Source organism: Dipodomys ordii, unplaced genomic scaffold (assembly GCF_000151885.1).
Source record: "Dipodomys ordii isolate 6190 unplaced genomic scaffold, Dord_2.0 Scaffold12, whole genome shotgun sequence".
NCBI classification, from domain to species: Eukaryota; Metazoa; Chordata; class Mammalia; order Rodentia; family Heteromyidae; genus Dipodomys; species Dipodomys ordii.
The window spans coordinates 3,553,582-3,574,082 of record NW_012267228.1 but is presented as its reverse complement, the minus strand read 5'-3'; the positions used below and the strand labels follow the sequence as shown (position 1 = coordinate 3,574,082).

Below are 20,501 nucleotides of genomic sequence, written 5' to 3'. Positions count from 1 at the left end.
CCCCCGCTCCCGCCGCAGTGGTGGTGCTTTACACTCAGAGCCGGGCCAGCCAGGAGTGGCGGGAGGTGAGTGCCAGACCCCCTGCCCTGTCCGGGCCCGCCGCACGCCCCGGGCCGACTCTTCACACCCCCCACCCCCAGTTCGGACGGACCGAGGTGATTGACAACACGCTCAACCCAGACTTCGTGCGCAAATTCGTCCTGGACTATTTCTTTGAGGAGAAGCAGAACCTGCGCTTCGATGTGTGAGGCCCCGCCCAGAAGTCAGGCTTGGCCCCGCCCCCGACCTGGATCGGCCCCGGGTTCCCGTGGCCCCGCCCCCAAGCCCAGCTCACTTAGGCCTAGCCCCGCCCCACGCCCAGGTGAGCCTCGCTCCGGGATAGCGTCCAGCACGCCCCGTCTGGGTCCCCAGCAGGTGCTCACCTTAACTTCCCCTCGGAAGTCCAAGGCTGCCCCTCCCCACAGACGCAGAGCCTGGCCCCTTCCCCGCCCCTCTCCCACCCAGTCCCACCCCACGCTGGTTCCACTCTCTCCCCAGGTACAATGTGGATTCCAAAACCAACATCTCCAAACCGGTAAGCAAGCGGGCCCCTTCTGGCCCACGAAGGCGCTCAGGTGAACCCCACAACCTCCCCAGAGCTCCTCCCACCCCGCCCCCTCTCCAGCCCCCAGCGCCAGCCTGCTCCTGCCCGCTTCTCCTGCTTGCACCCCTTTCTCACTGCTTCTCTTCCTTCTCGGCGGCCTCCGCTGGACCTGCAGAAGGTGAGGCTGAATGAAGGGGGCCGATGTGGGCGTGGGACAGGATGGTGAGACCAAGAAGCAGAGCTGGCCTGTGGACAGGGCAGTGGCGCTGGCAGTGTTCTGAGTCTCAGAATTACCCCAGCTACAGCCAGGGGCTGCAGGGCCAGGGAGGGTTGGGCTGGGCCTTCCTCTATCCCTGCCCCAGACCTCACTGACTGTGTCCTGGAGCAGGATTTCCTGGGACAGGCGTTCCTAGCCCTAGGAGAGGTGATCGGAGGCCAGGGCAGCCGTGTAGAGCGACCCCTCACGTGAGCTGAAAGGGAAAGGATGCGGGGAGGGACGGGAACCCCTCCCAGACTTTCCTTCCCAAAGATGGTGCTGTCCAGGGTCAGTGGTGGCTGGGACTGGCACTGATCAGGAGACTTCCCCATGGCCCAGCACCCCTGGAGAAAGATCTCTAGGTTCTGCTCAAAGCCACCTCAGGTTTGGCAGGTCCCCTTCTCTCTTCACTCTTCCTTAACTCTCAAGGAACCTTCCAGGTCACTCTGGAAGCTTTGAGGCACTAAACCAAATCCTCTGGCATCACCATTACATTCCTCACAACCACATATTAACCAGTTCTAGACACCTGTTCCAGGCACTAGGGATTCACCTATTCTACCACCTGTACTGAGCACATATTCAATGTCAGCCCAGGTTCAAGGGTGGAGTCCCCCTCTCCTCCCCCCCCCCCACACACTCCAGGAGCTCATGCAATACTTGACAGGATGGTCAAGAAGCCCTCAGAGGCTGGCTTTACCCAGGGTGGAGGAACAAGCCTCAGGCACAGGACAATGACAGTGCAAAGTCTGGCTCATTTGGTAGGGAGACAAGTGTGGCTGGAGGGGTGAAGGCAGGAGGGTGAGGTTGGAGAATGACCAGTTAGGGCCTTATAGCCTCTAGGACTTGAGCTTTAACTCTGCTGGGGGTCATAGCAGGGGTCTGAGCAGAAGCGTGACCATACTGACTGCTGGGGGAGAGAACAAGGTAAAAGCAGCGAGAAATTAGAAGGTTAATATAATCTGGAATGTTGGTGCTTGTCTGTAATCCCAACTACTTGGAAGGCTGAGACAGGAGACAGGAGCATTGAGGTTCCTAGACAATCCTGGCAAAAGTTATTGAGACCTTATCCCAAACCAGCCAGTGTGATGGAGTATGCCTATGGTCAGCTATCTAGGAGGTGGAGGTAGAAGCATCTTGATCTACAACAGATCTGACCCTATCTGAAAACAAAAGCCAAAGGACTAGAGGGGGTGGCTCGAATGATAAAGCACTTGCCTAGCAATCAGAAGGCTCTGAGCTCAATTCTGAGTCTACAAAAAAAGGTTATTATCCACTGCCACTGTACAGCTAGCTAGCTGTGAAAGAGGGAAGAAGTGGTCAGTTTCTGGATATATTTTGAAGGAGGAGCTGACAGATTCCTGATAGAGTGAATGAGTGGGAGACAAATAGAGCAGTTGCTGAAGAGGTCAAGGCCTTTGGCCTGAGCAACAGGAAAGAGAGAATTGTGCCACCAGTCCAAATGGTCTTACAGGCTCAATCCTGAAATCCTAGCTACTTCAGGAGGCTGAGATTTGAGCATCCTAGTTCAAAACCAGCTCTGGCATGAGACTGTTATCCCTAAATAACCACCAAAAGTGGAATTGTGGGCCAAGTGGTAGAGCACCAGCTTTAAGCAAACAAGACAAAATAAAACAAAAACAAAAAAACTCAGGGATAACACCCCAGGCAAACTTCAATATTGGCGTGTACACACACACCAAACACACACACACACACACACACACACACACACCAATGGAAGAGTCAGTTGGAAGGACTCAGTAGTTCAGTCTGACATGTTGAATTTCTTATGTTCTGTCAGATATCAAAGGGACCTATCAAATAAACAATAAGATACATGAAATGTAGATGCTAAGGTGTTTTTCTGAGGCCAAGAAACTTGTTATCTTCTTAAAGGAAACAGCTATTATTAGTGCTTTTTTGTTGTTATTTTCTAACAAACACATACTGCTGAACAAGTGTGGGAGTTTTACATTTAACTTCTTGCAAAGCTGAAGATATTTTTCCTATCAGTCATGATAGCAATTACTGTACAAAAGATCACCCACTCACAAAAACGACCATATTGCCACACTGCAACATTGCAGGGACAAGAGTGATGGTAAGGTTGAGCCAGCCCAGGCTATAGAGTAAGACACCGTCTCAAAAGGAAGTCATAGAGATGTAGCTCAGTGCTAGAGCACACGTTTACCATGTGCAAGGCTGTGGGTTCAATCTCAAGACAGCAACACATAGGTGATAGATAGATACATAAATAACCTCCCAGCTTTTTTGCTGGTGCTTTACCACTTGAACACCCAGTCTGGCATTTTGCTAATTAGTTAGAGATGGAGTCTCTTGGATTTTTCTGCCTAGGCTGGCTTAACACCTCAATCATCATCAGATCTCAGTTTCCAGAGTAGCTAGGTATGAGCCATGGGCTTCCAGTTTGCTATTTTTTTTTCACTTTTGCCAGTCCTGGGGCTTGAATTCAGGGCCTGAGCACTGTCCCTGAGCTTCTTTTTGCTCAAGGCTAGCACTCTACAACTTGAGCCAGAGCACCATTTCCAGCTTTTTCTGTGTATGTGGCAATGAGGAATGGAACCCAGGGCTTCATGCATGCTATACAAGCTACTGAGCCTCCTTCCCAGCCCTTGTAATTTTTTTTAGGAGAAAAAATATAGCACATTTACATGCTGGTGAGTCGAAACTGAAAACCTGATGAAATACTTAAGAGAGACAGGACTGTTGCTGGTGTGATGTCCTTGCGCAGGCAAGCCAGTGTGGAATGTGGTACCCAGCAGAGGGGTAGAGAGGCACATGGGCACTTCTTTTATAGCAGCCATGGGAAGGCACAGACGTAAGGGTGGTGGTGGGTGGACTTTCCCTTCTGGTTGCTGCAGTGTGTCAGGGAGAAGGAAACAAGGTCACTGGCTGACTGAGGGGGGAGGGGGGTGAAATTGCCATGTAGCACATCTGGAGAGGGAGAGGCCGTGGGACGAGCAGCAGGGTGGTTACCAGGCAGCAGGCAGGAGCTTCAGAGGTTTATTGCCATGCGTTTGAAAGCAAGGCCAGTTCCCATGATTGCGTGTTTTCTCTGGCTATGTTCAGCAGCATGTGGGCCATAGAGGTGAGGTGGAAAGTTGGATCTAGCTAGGGCTGAGGTTCTCCCCACACCATAGTGAAGGAGGGCCTGGGAGCAGAGGCAGGATGCAAGGATGTAGTTCTTGTATCGCTGACTGCAGTTCATGGGGGTGTGGAGGAGAACAAGAGGGAGCGAAAGAACCATAAATAATCTGGCCATGGATCAGCGATTGGTTAGTTTACTATACAGCTGAATAGCCCCTGTTCCTATTTGCATCCTATTCTCTCTTATTAAGGTTCAGAGACTCAGGATTTGAAGATGCCAAGGAAATAATTCAGTACTCACTTTAAAACTGGGGAAAGCTGGTCTGGCACTGGTGGTGCATGCCTGTAAATCCTAGCTACTCAGGAGGCTGAGATCTGAGGACCGAGGTTCAAAGCCAGCAAGGGCAGGAAAGTCTGTGAGACTCTTATCTCCAATTAACCACCAAAAAAACAGGAAGTAGAGTTGTGGTTCAAAGGGGTAGAGTGCTAGCCTTGAGCAAAAATGCTCAGGGACAATGCGCAGGCCCTGAGTTCAAGCCCCATGGCCAAAAAAAAAAAAAAAAAGTGAGGGGAGAATTCATATCAGGATCTGGGGGTATAGCTCAAGCAGTTCAACACTTGCCTAGTATGTGTAAGACCTTGGCTTCAATGCCGAGTACTGCGCGCGCGCACACACACACACACACACACAAACACACACACACACACACACCACACCACATCACATACCACATTGCATGTAAGCTCCATGGACTAGAACCTAGCACCCTTCTGACCTGGCTTTCTCTCTCTGTCACACTTTGGATCCACATAGAAATCAGAATTTGTTTTTTAAGTTTTTTGAGCTGGGCGCCAGTGGCTCACACCTGTAATCTTAGCTACTCAGGAGGCTTGAGTTGTGTGGATCGAGGTCCAAAGCCAGCCCTGGCAGGAGTCTGTTGGACTCTTAGCTCCAATATACCACCAGAAAACCAGAAGTGGCACTGTTGTTCAAGTGGTAGAGCACTAGCCTTGAGCTGAATGGCTCAGGGACAGTGCTCAGGGCCAGAGTTCAAATCTCACGACCAACCAACAACAACAACAAAGTTTTTGGCTCAAGGCGGTGCTCTACCACTTGAACCACAACTCCTCTTCTGGCTATTTTTGTTGGTGATGGGACTTGAACTCAGGGCCTCGGCATTGTTCCTAAGCATGTTTTCCTGAAGGCTAGTGCTCTACCGCTTTGAGTCACAGCACCACTTCTGGTTTTCTGGTGGTTAGTTGGAGATAAGAGTCTCAGGGACTTTTCTGCTTGGGCTGGCTTTGAGCCTCAATCCTTAGATCTCAGCCTCCTGAGTAGCTAGAATTACAGGTATGAGCCACCAGTGCCAGACATATAGGAGGCTTTTATCAACAAGGTCCTTAGGGAAAGTGAAAATATCCTTATAAACACTGTTTAAGTACATGGTTTAAGCACATGTCCCTCTTTTGTGTTTATATTGGCATTTGTTTTGTTGAGATAGTAGCTCATTATATAGCCCAGGTTGGCCTTGAACTTCTGATCTACCTACCTCAATGTCCAAAGTCCTGAGATTACAGGCATGTACCACCACCTTTGGCTCCTAGCCTAAATAAATAAATAAATAAACAAATAAACTGTTCATGGCCTTCAGAAAGCACAGAAGCGCTGACCTAGCAAACCAGCCTTTTGCCTTGGCTCAGAACAGAAATTCCTCTCCCTTCTTCAGAGGACTACGTCACATGCCTCTGGCTTCCTGGCTTTGACATTCCACTTCCTCCAGGAAGCCCTCCGAGGGCTGGCAGAGCTGGAAACTGTGTAGGTGACAGGGTCTGCTACGAAGGATACACATGTCCCTATCTATAATGCTTATAGTTGCTCTTTCTTCTAAGCATTCATTCAGATTCTCCACAGCCTTTCACGAGTGGTCTTCATTCCCATTCCATGGAGGAGAAAAACAGTAACTTGCTGAGGGTCAGACAGCTTGAAAAATCATAAAATTCATTCAGAGTCCACTAGTTCTAAATTGCCTTTGTCCCACTACTCTTCGGAGATTTCCTCTTGGCTAGCCTAGCTCCACAGCAGGCCCCTCCCAAGTCAACACACGGCCTTTCTCCACCGGTACAGGGGGACCCACATAGGGAACTGTCAATAAAGAGCAAAGGGTCCCAGGGGCTCGCCCAACCCCAGATTGGCTGCCCCAACCCTTGTTGCCTACTTCCCTTCTTTTCTGCCTTTTCTGTGTGCAGGGGTGTACCAGGCAAGAAATGTGGGACCATACTGCTGACTGCAGAGGAGCTTAGCAACTGTCGGGTCAGTAAGGGCCACACACTATGCTACACCCAGGAGCTCCCTTCTCTCACCCAGACTCCCTTCAGTGGACCAGAGAAAGGCTGGGGAAGAGCTGGGTGCTGGTGGCTCAAGCCTGTAATCCTAGCTATTCAGGAGGCTCAGATCTGAGGATCGCAGTTCAAAGCCAGCCCCAGGCATGAAAGTCTGTGAGACTCTTAGCTCCAATAAACCACCAGAAAACCGGAAGTGGTGCTGTAGCTCAAGTGGTAGAGTGCTCACCTTGAGCTGAAGAGCTGAGGGATAGCACCCAAGCCCAGAGTTCAAGCCCCATGATCGACGAAAAAAAAAAAAAAGAAAGGTTGGGGGAAGAAGGTGGCTCAGTGGTAGAGCGCTTGCCTTGCATGCATGAGGCCCTGGGTTCGATTCCTCAGCACCACATAAGCAAAAAGAAAAAAGCCAGAAGTGGCATTGTGGCTCAAGTGGTAGAGCGTTAGCCTTGAGCTGAAGAGCTGAGGGACAGCGCCCAGGCCCAGAGTTCAAGCCCCACGACCGGACCCAAAAAAGAAAGAAAGAAAGAAAGGCTGGGGGAAGTCTGGCTTTCCACAAACTCCCTCTCCATCCCTAGGACATTGCCACCATGCAGCTGTGTGCAAACAAGCTTGACAAGAAGGATTTCTTTGGGAAATCAGACCCCTTCCTTGTGTTCTACAGGAGCAATGAGGATGGCACGTGAGTCGCAGGCCCCCGTGCTCCGCAGGCTACGTATGCAGCCAATGCTTAGCCATGGGGATCTTGGAAATCTGTATGAGTGTTGGGCTCTATCTCTGAACTCAGTCCTACCTCCAGGCAGGTTCCAATCTCTTGCTCCCTTCCAGGTTCACCATCTGCCACAAGACAGAGGTTGTGAAGAACACACTGAATCCTGTGTGGCAACCCTTCAGCATCCCTGTGCGGGCACTGTGCAACGGAGACTATGACAGGTCTGCCTCAGAACAGCTGAGTGAGGGCACCAGAGCGGCAAAGAAGGGAGGTTCCTGGGCCCTAGAGTGAAGGAATGGGTAGATGAACAAATGGATGAGCAGATACATGGAAGGATGATCAGATGGGCGGGGAAGCTGGAGAATGGTTGGACATATGTGAATGGAAGTGTGAAAGGATCATTAGAAGCTGGGCACTGGCGGCTCACACCTGTCAACCTAGCTTCTCAAGAGGCTGAGATCTGAGGATCCCAGTTTGAAGCCAGACTAGGCAGGAAAGTCTGTGAGACTCTTATCTCCAATTAACCACCTGAAAACCAGAAGTGGAACTGTGGCTCAAAGAGGTAGAGCACTAGCCTTGAGCACAAAAGGCTCAGGGACAGCACTCAGGCCCAGAGTTCAAGCCCCAGCACTGACAAATAAATGAATAAATAGACAAATAAATAAATATCAGCTCAATCACTAACTATGCAATCTTAGCCACATTACCTTGGCTGTGCTTCCTTCCCTCCTTCCTTCTTTCTTCTCTTTCTCCTTTCTTCCTCTTCTTTTTTCCTCCTTTTTTTCTTCCATATCTGCCTCCTCATCCAAAAGTATAACTAATAGTACTTACTCTTATATAGTGAAATTGCTAAATTAAATGAGATAATCTATGGAGGTACTGAGAAAAATATCTGGAATACCAAAGTCAGTACATGGTAGAAGAATCATGGATCTGATGGCAATAGCAATAATAGGAGGAGATGGGCCCAGCCCAGACCGATTAATAAAAAGACGGAAGGAGGAAGGTTGAAAAATGAACAGGGTGATGGACGGGAAGATGACCAGTGTTTAGATGAGGGGGGGGGGATGTCTTTGGGATTTACTATGCACATTCGAATGGCCTATGTTTATCTTGTATATTTCAGAACAGTGAAGATCGACGTGTATGACTGGGATCGAGATGGAAGGTAGAATTGCCCCACATATCCCCTTCTCCTGCACTTAACCCAGATACCTCCCTGTAAGTGCGGCACAGTCCTTCACAAGGAATCCCAAAATGCCTTGGGAGCAGAGGATGATGATAGATACCTGGGGCTGGGGACAGCTGATCCAGTCTCTCCTCCCTTTTCTTCCTCTTATGGTCCCAGCTCTACCCTAGGAGCTCAGGAAGTGGATGGGGTGGGGGATGGAAACGATGCATTCAGGCCTGACACCGGCAGCAACTGCTGCTTATCCACCCACCTCTGGCCTCATTGCAGCCATGATTTCATTGGCGAGTTCACCACCAGCTACCGGGAGCTGAGCAAGGCCCAGAATCAGTTCACAGTGTATGAGGTGAGAGCTCCAGCCCTGCCCAGTTGACCCAGTCCTCCCGTCCAGGATGCTCGGACTCCAGCTTCCCACCATCGCTGTTGTCCTCCTCCACTCAGGTACTTAATCCTCGGAAGAAATGTAAGAAGAAGAAATATGTCAACTCGGGAACCGTGAGTGCTCCCCGGAGCTCTGGGCTCCCTGGTCCTCTTTCTGCCCCACTGACATACATGACGTGGGGGGAGGGGAAGACAGTGGCACAGAGCACTTGGCTGTGGTAGCGATGGGCAGCAGGTGGCACTGTTGACATTTTTCTTTTTCTTTTCTTTCTCTCTTTCTTTAATTTTCACCTATGAAAAATTTTTATAGAATTAAAATAAAAAATCTAAGGGGCTGGGAATGTGGCTTAGTGGTAGAGTGCTGGCCTAGCATGCATGAAGCCCTGGGTTCGATTCCTCAGTATCACATACACAGAAAAAGTTGGAAGTGGCTCTGTGGCTCAATGGTAGAGTGCTAGCCTTGAGCAAAAGGAGCTCAGGGACAGCGACCAGGCTCTGAGTTCAAGCCTCAGGACTGGCAAAACAGCAACAACAACAAAAATTCCTTAAGTTGCATTTGCAAATGTACTATACTTTCTAAATCCATTTGACAGCTTCCCCTTCCAGAACTGAACGTGGCAGGACAGGCTGGCACAGGGGTGGAGTCTTGGGCCTCACGTCTCCCTTCTGCTGCCCTTTCCAAAGTGGCAGGGCTGCCTCTTCTGTCCCACAGGTGACGCTGCTCTCCTTCTCTGTGGACTCAGAATTCACTTTTGTGGACTACATCAAGGGAGGGTTAGTCACAGACCAAGAACTGACAGCCCAGTAGTGGGCTTTCCATGTGTGTGTATGTGTGTGTGTGTGTGCTTTGAACTGCAATCCTCAGATTTTCTGAGTTGCTAGAATGACAGGTGTGATCTACCAGCGATTGGGTAGGCTTTCTTATTTATCAAAGGTGTTGTATAAAGTGCACAATGTCACCGCTCTTCGTTCTCTTTGCAGGGATCGCTTCTAGTCCCACCCTGGGAAGACAGCTGTCTGACCAGGGTCTTCAATGCTGGTCCCAATAACCTGAATGGCGCCCAGATAAAAGTTATGGCTAGGAGCTGGGTATATATAGCTCCGTGGTGGAGCATGTGCTCAATACCTTTAAGGTCCTGGATTCAATCCTAGCACTAAAAAAAAAGTTATAGGCAGACAAGGAGGAGAGGTCAAGAGAAAGGGAAAGCAAAGCAGACTATAATGGCTATTTTTGCTTGGTACTGTGGAGGCAGGCAGCATGTGCTTCCCTGAACCTCCTTTTTTCTCCTATGAGAAATGGAGATTTGAAGGACTACTGCAGGGCTCTACAAAGGGTTAAATCACATAGAATGCACTTGTCACAGAGCGGCTTTAATTCGTGCTCCAAGTGTGGCCTGTGCACCCACAGTGTCAGAGTCACTCGGGAAATATGTCAGTTCACCTAGCCAGCCTGGATCAGAACCTACAATTTAGCATGAGCGATAGGTGGTGTGGATGCATGTTCATGTTTGAAAAATACTGGTGTCATAGCAACTGGTCCCTCCCTACTCAACCCATCTCCTTCCCCAACAGGACACAGCTGAACTTCACCGTAGCTATTGACTTCACAGCTTCTAATGGTGAGTAATGGATAGGGGAGCAGAGGTGGGGGGATGGGTAGAAGGGACCTAAGGAAATCCTGTCAGGGAATCAGGGTTTACCACCTCAAGAAGGCTACATTTATGTAATGCCCCACCAGGATGGAAGGAAACTATTAAGTACACAATGGGGAGATAGATAAATCAAGTCAGGCAAAAAGAATAGATAACTGGCACAAAGAGGAATGGCTATGGGAGAGAATGGAGTAGAAGGAGAGGGTAAGTGAACAGGAGGTGAAAACGCAGTGGGTGAGTGGAACAGAGTGGAGAGATGAGTCAGTGATTGATAAGTAGATGTATGGAGTAGGTAGAGGAATGGATCAGTGGACAAGAGAACTGGGCCCAGGTGGTAAAGCGCTTGCCTTGAGCTGAAGAGCTCAGGGACAGTGCCCAGGCCCAGAGTTCAGGCCCCATGACCAACAGAAAAAGAGAGAGAATTGGGCCAGTGTGAGAACAGATAAGCAAGGGAATGAATGGAATGGACAGGGATGGCTGGCTGGATAAAATGATGTGATTATAAAGGTGGAAAGCAAAGGAGGATGAGTGGTGGATGGATGGACGGCTTAATTCTTAAGAGAATGTAGCTATAAACAGACAGATGGGTAGATTGAAAAATGGATTTATGGTCAGCTACTTAGATAAATGGCTAAGTGGATGGACAGACAGAGGGACAGGTGAGTGTACAGAAGGATAAATGAGCAGATGGATGTTAGGATCAACAGTGAGGAAACACACAGGTGGAGGGTGGATACATACAAGGATAAGAAGATGAATGGACACATGGGTGATCAAGTGACCACAAGGCCGGGGCTCCTGTGTCCCTACAGGGAATCCCCTGCAGCCCACCTCCCTGCACTACATGAGTCCCTACCAGCTCAGCGCCTACGCCATGGCCCTCAAGGCAGTGGGGGAGATCATCCAGGACTATGACAGTGACAAGCTCTTCCCAGCCTATGGCTTTGGGGCCAAGCTGCCCCCAGAGGGAAGGATCTCTCACCAGTTTCCCCTGGTATGGTCTGGCTCCACCCAACATGATGGATGGGTTTACCTTTCAAGGGCTACCAAGGGCAGCAAGCTGTGAGAGGGTCGAGGGGGCACTGTGGGAGGGAAAAGGAAGGAGTCAGCCGGGATCAGAGTGTTCTGGGGCACACCCTGCCTGGGCTCAGCTTGGCAGGACTTTTTCTTTGACAGAACAACAATGATGAGGACCCCAACTGTGCAGGCATCGAGGGTGTGCTGGAGAGTTATTTCCAGAGCCTGCGCACTGTGCAACTCTACGGGCCTACCTACTTTGCTCCTGTCATCAATCAGGTGGCCAGGTAGGGGAGCTGGGGGAAATTAGTCAAGGGACTGACCCCCAAAGGACAGTCAAATCCTTATGGGTGAACTCAGGTTTAGCCAGGCTCTGGTACTTAATACTGTGGGACAGCTGTCTACTAGGAATCACATCCCAGCCTTGAGATGGCCTTGAGTTTACATAAGAGAGTAAAGAGGGCACCATTGGCTCAACCTGCAATCCTAGCTACTCAGGAGGTTAAGATCTGAGGGTTGCGGTTCAAAGCCAGCCCAAGAAAACAAATCTGTGAAGCTCTTACCACCAATTAACAAGCAAAAATCCAGAAGTAGTGGTGTGGCTAAAGTGGTAGAGCACTAGCCTTGAGCAGAAAAGCCAAGTGAGATACAAGCCCCAGTACTGGCACGTGCACACACACACACACACACACACACACACACACACACACTCACACACACTCTCTCTCTCTCTTTGTGAAACTGATTGGCATATAGTGTAAACAATGAAATTTCTCCCTGTAATGCTAGATCTGAGGATCAAGGTTCAAAGCCAGACCAGGCAGAAAAGCCAGTGAAACCCTTACCTACAATTAACCACACAAAAAAGCCAGAAGTTTAGTTGTGGATCCAGTGGTCCAGAGAGCAATAGCCTTGAGCACAAAAGCCCAGGGTTAGGCTCAGGCCCAGAGTTCAAGCCCCAAGTCACTCTGACAGCCACTGAAGGGATTATGGATGTAAATGAAATCCCTGACAGGCTTTCCTTACACAACCATAAATGCATCAGACTGCATGTAGCATGTCACTGTTGATTTATTATTTACTATTATTCATTACATAATATATAATTATTAAAACATATCATTATATGTAATATAATTATATATTATATACTTGTTTATATTGTATATAACCATGTAATAATTATATATTATTCCATTGTACATACGGGTTTCACTGTGACACTTCTATACATACATACACCATATCAACCTCAGCCCCTCTTCCTTTCCCTTCTCCCCTTGTTAAGATCATGGGAAAAGGTGTCCTGATTCTATTTTCACGCATGTTCATAAAGCACTTGACCACACTTACCCTTGTCTGCCCTCTCTAGTCACCCTCCTGCTGTCACCCCGAGCTTGGTTCACTTTCTCGTCACTCTTTGGTGTGTGTAGTCATTGGAAACCATGCAGGTTTTACCATGATATTTCACACAGGCATTATATAATATTTTAATCAGAATAATCCTTTTTTTATTATTCTCTTTTCCCCATCCCTACCCTTCCCACTACTTATTTTTTCACTAATTTGGGTTTCTGAGCTTTTTTTTTTCTTGGTTGCTATTGCTGTTAAACATGCTGTGTGTATGTATGTGCACATGTGCACGCACACACACCAGTGTCAGTCCTGGGGCTTGAACTCCAGGCCTGAGCACTGCCTCTAGGCTTTTCTTTCTCAAGGCTTGTACTTTACCACTTGAGCCATAGCTACAGTTCCAGGTTCTTGCTAATTAACTGGAGATAAGAAGTCACAAGCCAGGCGCAGGTGGCTCACGCCTATAATCCTAGCTACTCAGGAGGCTGAGATCTGAAGATCGCGGTTCAAAGCCAGCCCAGGCAGGAATATCCGTGAGATTCTTATCTCCAATAAAGCACTAGAAAACCGGAAGTGGTGCTATGGCTCAAGCAGTGGCTCAAGAGTGCTTGCCTTGAGCTGAAGAGCACAGGGACAGCACCCAGGCCCAGAGTTCAAGCCCCATGACTGACCAAAAAAAAAAAAAAAAGAATGTCACAAATTTCTCTACCCCATCTGACTTGAAACAGTGATCTTTCGATCTCAACCTCCTGAATAGCTAGGATTATAGGTGTGAGCCACTGCTGCCTGGTTTTAAATCTATTTATCTGTCTGTCTGCTTATCATATGTCTTTATCTTTCATCTATTTTAAACAACCTAATCTTTGACAACTGTACTGATTTATTTATTCATATAGGAAACATTCAGTGAGGGATATGTATTATAAGTATGGGCTCTAGAGCTAAACTAGCTAAATTAAATCATTGCACTAGTTCTATCATATACTAGCTTTGTGGCTTTGGCCAACACTCAACCTCTCTGTGTCTGTTTCTTCACTCCCTTGTAAAGTAAGACTAATAGAAACAATATCTATATCATGAGATTGTGGTAAGAACCAATGCTGGTGGCTCATGCCTGTAATCCTAGCTATTTAGGAGGCTGGGATCTGAGGGTCAAGGTATGAAGCCAGCCCAGGCAGGGAAATTTGTGAGATTCTTATCTCCAGTTACCAGAAAACCAGGAGTGGCCCTGTGGCTCAAAATAGTAGAGCCTTGAGCACAAAGAGGATCAGGGACAGCACCCAAGTCCTGAGTTCAAGCCCCATGATCCATAGGGGGGAAAAAAAAAGATTGTGGTAAAGATTTGTCAATACAAGTCCAGCACTTAGAATAGAACCTACCACATCCTAAGCCAGGTACTGTTAGCTATTCCTGTTACTATTATTATAGCTGTTACTATTCAGAGGGCATCTGCTATAAGCTGGTTCTCTGGAGACACAGATCAATCAGATCTGGTTCCTGCCCTTGGGAGCTCCTGCCGTGGTGCAGGCCACAAAGACAGAAGTATAAATAAATCATTACCTTCTGTAGGCCAGCTTTTCCCAGACTTTTCTAGCAAGTCGCCTATCAGCAAAGGCAGGAGACTGCATCCCTCTGAGGGAACTGAGGGCACAACAGAAAGCGGCTAGGCTGAGAACATCTGTGAAGTCTCCATAGTTGCTCCTACAAACTCATGCAGATTTTATGTTCTTCCCATGTTGCATCTATGTTTGCTCTGAACTGTGTGTATGTGCACACACGCGCGTGTGCGCACCCCTTCTAGGGCGTGGACTCAGGGCCTGGGCACTGTCCCTGAGCTTTTTCACTCAATGCTAGCGCTCTACCACTTGAGTCATAGCCCCACTCTGGCTGGTTAATTTGGAGATATGAGTTTCACGGACTTTTGCCCAGACAGGTTTTGAACTGTGATCCTCAGATCTCCGCCTCCTTCCTGAGTAGGTGGGATCACAGGCATGAACCACTGGCACCCAGTACTGCTTTTGTTTAAGAAAAAAATCTTTTTGCCAGTCCTGGGGCTTAAACTCAGGGCCTGGCACTACCACTTGAGCCACAGCTCCGCTTCTGGCTTTTTCTGTGTATGTGGTGCTGAGGAATCAAAGCCAGGCTTCATGCATGCTAGGCAGGCACTCTACTACTAAGCCACATGGGTTTTTGTTTTGTTTTGGCCAGTCGTGGGGCTTGAACTCTGGGCCTAGGTGCTGTCCCTCTGCTCTTCAGCTGAAGGCTAGTAGTGCTCTACCACTTGAGCCACAGTGACACTTCCAGCTTTTTCTGCTTATGTGGTGCTGAGGAATCAAACCCAGGGCCTCATGCATGCAAGGCAAGCACTCTACCACTGAGACACCTTCCTAGCCCCGCCACATGTGTTTTAAGTGTAGTTATAGTCACCAAGCTTCACTTATGAGATCATGCAGTGGAGTGGATTTATCCTTGTGTCCCCTTCTCCCAAGGTAAAAACCTACTAGGAGGTGCAGACAGCCCACCTCTGTGGACAGGGCTGTATTCTGCAGGCTGGAAGGCTCCAGTCTGCTGTGGACGGAGCTGCTTAGCTGGGTTACAGTGAGCTGACTTCATCCGAGGAGGGAGGGCGCAGAAGACCAGGAGAAAGAATGGCTTGTATAAATCACAGAGCCGTGAACCAGCAGGTCAGTAGACCATGAATCTGATTGGAGTGCAAGAGAGTCCAGAAAGCAGGCCAGGTATGGAGAGTGGTGGAAACAAGGCTTTTGTCTCTGTTGACAGAGCAGCTTTGAACTCAGGCTTCACTGACCCCTGAGGCTGCTGCTTAATTTCTCTGAACTTAATGTCTTCTCATTTTAATGAAAGCCAGGCACCAGTGGCTCACACTTGTAATCCTAGCTACTCAGGAGGCTGAGATCTGAGGATTGCAGTTTGAAGCCAGCCCGGGCAGGAGAGTCCATGAGGCTCTTATCTCCAATTAACCACCAGAAAACTGGAAGCGGCACTGTGGCTCAAGTGGTATAGCGCTAGCCTTAAGCTGAAGGACAGCCCCCAGACCCAGAGTTCAAGCCTTATGACTGACCAAAAACAAAATAAAAAAACTGAAAGTTGCACTGTGGCTCAAAGTGGTAGACTGCTAACCTTGAGCAAAAGAGTTCAAGGATAGTGCCAGGCCCTGAGTTCAAGCCTCAGGCTGACAAAAAAAAGTCAGAAGTGGAGTCGTGGCTCAAATGGTAGAGTACTACCCTTGAGTAAAAAAGGTCAGGGAGCAGGGTGCTGTGGCTCATGCCTATAATCCTAGCTACTCAGGAGGCTTGAGATCTGAGGGTTGAGGTTCAAAGCCAGCCCAGGTAACAAGTCTGTGAGACTCTTTATCTCCAATTAACCACCAGAAAATCAGAAGTGGCGCTGTGGCTCAAGTGGTAGAGCACTCACCTTGAGCTGAGGAGCTGAGGGACAGCACCTAGTCCCAGAGTTCAGGCCCCATGAATGACCAAAAAAAAAAAGAAAGAAAGAAAAGCTCAGGGACCGTGCCCAGGCCTGAGTTCAAGCCCCAGGACTGGAAAAAAAAAGAAAAGAAAAGAAAAAAACTGGGTGCCAGTAGCTCACATCTGTAATTCTAGCTACTCAGGAGGCTGAGATTGAGGTTAAAATCCAGCCCAGGCAGATAAATCTGAGAGATTCACATCTCTAATTAACCACTAAAAGCCAGAAGTGGAGCTGTGGCTCAACATTCAAAGCACCAGCTTTGAATGAAAAAACTAGACAACAATGCAAGGTCCTGAGTGTGTCCCCAGTACCAACACACACACACACACACAAACACACACACATACACAAATAGGAATAAAGAGGATTCCCATCTCATAGAGAAGCCCTGAGGATTAAGCTAGACCACTGTCTCACGCAAGCTTCTATGGTTTTGTTACACTGCAATCAAGCCTGGCTTCCCCACACTGGTCACCATCTCCTCAGCTGACTTTCCAGAGCACAGTGGCAGCCACAGGGAACCTAAGATGGACCTCCCATGCTCCCAAGCCTTTCCCTTATATCCACATCCCCTAGCTGACAAATACCTCAGGAGTGGCCCTCACCACTGGTCCAAGTTCATCTCTCCTCTGCCGTTCCTCATGTGACTTCTACAACACCTTCTCCGTGCTTTTTTCTCCTTTACCTTCCCATCCCTGCTATAACTCTGCCCACCAGTCACCTGACTAACCCCCACTTACTTTCCAAGTCTTCATTACCTGTTGCTGTAACCTCAGTACTCCCTAGTGTGCAAGCATCTATCCCCTGCTACATACTCAGCACTGAGCTTGGTGTGGCACACAGCAGGTGTACAATGGCTGTCTGTGAAATGAGTAAGTTGCAAGAAAAAATTCTAGGCCAGGAGGATGGGGCCAGAATCCATGAGCAGGACCCTAGGGATCCTGACCAACTCCCATCCTGGGCCCTGGGTACGCTGGGCCGGAACAATATGGTTCTGCACTCATCATTGCCCTGAGGGTTTCAGAGAGTGCTGTCCAGTAGGATCGTCAACCCTGATGGAAATGCTCTGTCTTGGGATCGGAAGGAAGTCAGGAGACCAAGGTCTGCCACTGCTTTTCTAGCTTGTTTTCTTTAAATGCATATTAAAGGTACTATGGTCTGTGTGTGTGTGTGTGCGCACGCGCGTGTGCACATGTGCACTCACGTGCGCAAGCACGTGTAAGCGCTGGCACTGGGTTTTGAACTCAAGACCTCACGCTTTTGCTTGTCTTTTTCACTCAAGGCTGGTCATCTACCATTTGAGCCACAATTTCACTTTGACTTTTTGCTTGTTAACTGGAGATAAAGTCTCACAGACTTCTTGCCTGGGCTGTTTTGAACCTTGATTCTCCGATCATCTAGGATTACAGGCATGGTAGCTGGTGAGGACGCCAGTGTCCAGCTTCAGATGTCACTTCTTTCAAGAAACCTTCCCCTTCATCATGAACAGCTCCCTGTGGTCGTTTCCCACTGCTCTTTGTGGTCTTTGGGTTAATAGCAGGAAGAGGGCTTGCTTTTCCCTCCTACATGTCTGCAGTGCCCACCATAGTAGGTCTGGTGGAGCAGCAAGGACTCCAGAGGCCCCAGGTCTGCCCACTGCCCATATGCTGGCTGTGGAAGCTGTGGGGTTCAGGTGTTCTGTGGCCCCAGGGCTTTCAGCTAGCCCCTATCTTGTTCTTCCATGCAGGTCAGCAGCCAAGATCTCTGACGGTTCCCAGTACTATGTTCTGCTCATCATCACAGATGGAGTCATCTCTGACATGACACAGACCAAAGAGGCCATCGTCAGCGTGAGTCTCAGGAGGGGCACTGAGGGCCATGGAGAGAGAGCTGTCTGCCTGGCCCTTCCCAGCCAAAGTGCCAACTGCTGTTTTGGAGTGTTGGTATTTGCCCTGATCCTCCAAGGGCTGCATTACAGGAGAGGAGCCCTGAGCTCAGAGAAGGCAGACCTTTTATTATGGGCAAGAAGCAGGTCTATCATTTGTTCAACTGGGAGACCTTTTAACAATTACACTGGAGAGCTAATAATTTTTCTGCTCTAGAAAACACTATATCTTTCCAGGTTGCTTAATAGATACACATCCTACATGCTAGTAGCTCATACCTATAATCCTAGCTACTCAAGAGGCTGACATCCGAGAATCATGGTTCAAAGCCAGCTCAGGCAGGAAAATCCGTGAGACACTTAACCTCCAAAAAGCCAGAAGAGGAGCTGGGGTTCAAGTGGTAGAGTGCTAGTCTTGAGCACAAAAGCTCAGGAACAATCCCCAAGCCCAGAGCTCAAGCCCCAGGACTGGCAATAGAAATAAATAAATGAGAATAGTCTGGAACAAAGACAACCAGTTACTGTACTCACAAGATGTACACATGACACACAGAGAGGATTCTAAGTCGCCCCTCTCGTTATGGCTGCTCACCCCAGTCCTTCCCCTCTTCCGACAGGCCTCCTCGCTGCCCATGTCCATCATTATTGTCGGTGTGGGACCAGCTATGTTTGAGGGTGAGTAGAATGGAGAGGACTGGGAACTGGGGAGAACAGGAGGGGTCTGGGCACTCAGGTCCACCTCAAACGTCAGGGTGGACAGATATCTCTGTGGGATCCTGGCTAAGTCACAAACCTTCCCAGCCTCGTTTCTTCTTTATAACCAAGGCTCGTGATACTGGTCCTTTCCCCTTGTCAAGTTTGTAGGAGGGCAGATTTACTAGTAATGATGTTGATAATTCCATAAAGCAAGTCGTTGTAGACATTCCCATGGTGACTCTGAAGGACAGCTAGGAGGGAAGGGGGATGGCTGGGGTTGGCCAGAGTCAGTCAAAGGGTGTCTTTCCTGCAGCAATGGAAGAACTGGATGGTGATGATGTGCGTGTGTCCTCCAGGGGGCGCTACGCAGAGCGGGACATTGTTCAGGTAGGCCTGCTGGGGAGGAGGGAGAGGCTAAGTAGCAGCCACCTTCCTTACTTTCCTCATCCTTCCATCATTTGACAAGGTTGCTTCTGCTTGGTGGATCTATGGCATAGATCTCCCAGGTCCCTGCCCTCTAGTGGAGGCAACAGGTAATAGACAATCAGCAAGCTAAACACCTGCTGTGATGGTGGTAATTGCCCTCAGAGGAATAGCCAATGCCATTATAAATACAGCCCATAGTAGGGAATCTGGCTTGGAGATGAGGGAAGGCTGTGTGAGGAAGTGACATTTGAGCTGAGTCCTGAAGGAGTTCTAAGTCTTATGGGCAGAGAAGCAGCCTCTGAGAAGTCCCAGGGGCTCCAAGCCGGGTAACAGGATCTACTGAGCTAGAGGAAGCAGCCTTGCCAGTGCTCTTGAAGGACTTGACATGAGTCAACAAGACTGTCAGACCTGCATTTTAAAGGAATCTGTCTGCTTCCTGGAGGGGAGCTTCTGGGAAGGTAGGAGGAAAATCAGAAGAGCATAAGTAAGAGTGGCATGTGTTCATGATTACGTGGAAATGTACTGGAAGACAAAAGAGAAGTCCAGCAAGATTAAAAAACAAAACAAAACTCTTGTCTGCTCTTCTGGCTTAGCAACATGCAACTACATCAGCAGGAGTATTTCAGTGGACTACACAAAGCCAAATTAGAGTGAGCTGAGGAGGGACAGAAGGTGAAAACAAAGTGGGCAAGAATAAAACAAATACAGAAAACCGTCCAAGATGAGGGGAGAGGGATAGTGCGATACTTGGAAAGAGATGTTAAGGACTGAAGGAGAAACCTCCCTGCTACACCTTCCCCTGGCCATGGCTCACAGCTTCCTGTCTATGTCTGTTCTAGTTTGTCCCATTCCGAGACTATGTTGACCGATCAGGGAACCAGGTTCTAAGCATGGCCCGACTGGCCAAGGATGTGCTGGCTGAGATCCCTGAGCAGCTTCTGTCCTACATGCGCACGAGGGACATACAGCCTCGGCCCCCACCACCTGCCAACCCCAGCCCCACCACAGGTCCAGATCAGCCTTGAGGAGTCCATATATCCGATACCTCGCCATCTGCTTGTCTGCTTACCCCCTGCTGACAGCCAGAGGCACCTGGATCCTGGGCCTCACTGGGAGGGCCAGCCCAGTGGACCAGTGCTGGCTGAAAACGTGTCTACCCCACGGACCGCAGAAGGGCCTGGCACTGTTACTGCCTCCCTGCCTTTATGCCAATAATAAAGCTGATCTTTACTCTGCTTCTGTGTCATGGGTCTTGGTGGGGAAAGACTAGGAAGACCAAGGGCCATACTAACAGGAGTGAGGAAGAATGGCTTCGGCCAAGCACTTCTTCAGATATTACAAATATTTTAAGTAATAAGAAATACTCTGTGTGTGTGTGTGTGTGTGTTGTTCTCAGGAGACAGATATATAACTCTCATTAGATTCTCAAAGGGAT

The 20,501-nt window shown here is 48.9% G+C and overlaps 1 protein-coding gene across 1 annotated transcript in view; it reads left to right on the top strand.

Annotated features, from left to right (window-relative positions):
- Cpne9 (copine family member IX) overlaps positions 1-20,280 on the top strand; it is a 22,269-nt gene extending 1,989 nt beyond the window's left edge. The window contains exons 3-20 of the mRNA XM_013010351.1: positions 19-65; positions 141-244; positions 538-574; positions 969-1,048; positions 6,198-6,261; positions 6,866-6,969; positions 7,116-7,220; positions 8,126-8,167; positions 8,459-8,534; positions 8,630-8,683; positions 9,282-9,343; positions 10,142-10,188; positions 11,034-11,215; positions 11,398-11,525; positions 17,807-17,909; positions 18,562-18,619; positions 18,954-19,027; positions 19,906-20,280. Of these exons, the coding sequence (XP_012865805.1) occupies positions 19-65; positions 141-244; positions 538-574; positions 969-1,048; positions 6,198-6,261; positions 6,866-6,969; positions 7,116-7,220; positions 8,126-8,167; positions 8,459-8,534; positions 8,630-8,683; positions 9,282-9,343; positions 10,142-10,188; positions 11,034-11,215; positions 11,398-11,525; positions 17,807-17,909; positions 18,562-18,619; positions 18,954-19,027; positions 19,906-20,091 (1,553 nt within the window). The 3' untranslated portion in view covers positions 20,092-20,280. The remainder of the gene's footprint in view (positions 1-18; positions 66-140; positions 245-537; positions 575-968; positions 1,049-6,197; positions 6,262-6,865; positions 6,970-7,115; positions 7,221-8,125; positions 8,168-8,458; positions 8,535-8,629; positions 8,684-9,281; positions 9,344-10,141; positions 10,189-11,033; positions 11,216-11,397; positions 11,526-17,806; positions 17,910-18,561; positions 18,620-18,953; positions 19,028-19,905) is intronic.
- Positions 20,281-20,501: the final 221 nt, after the last annotated feature.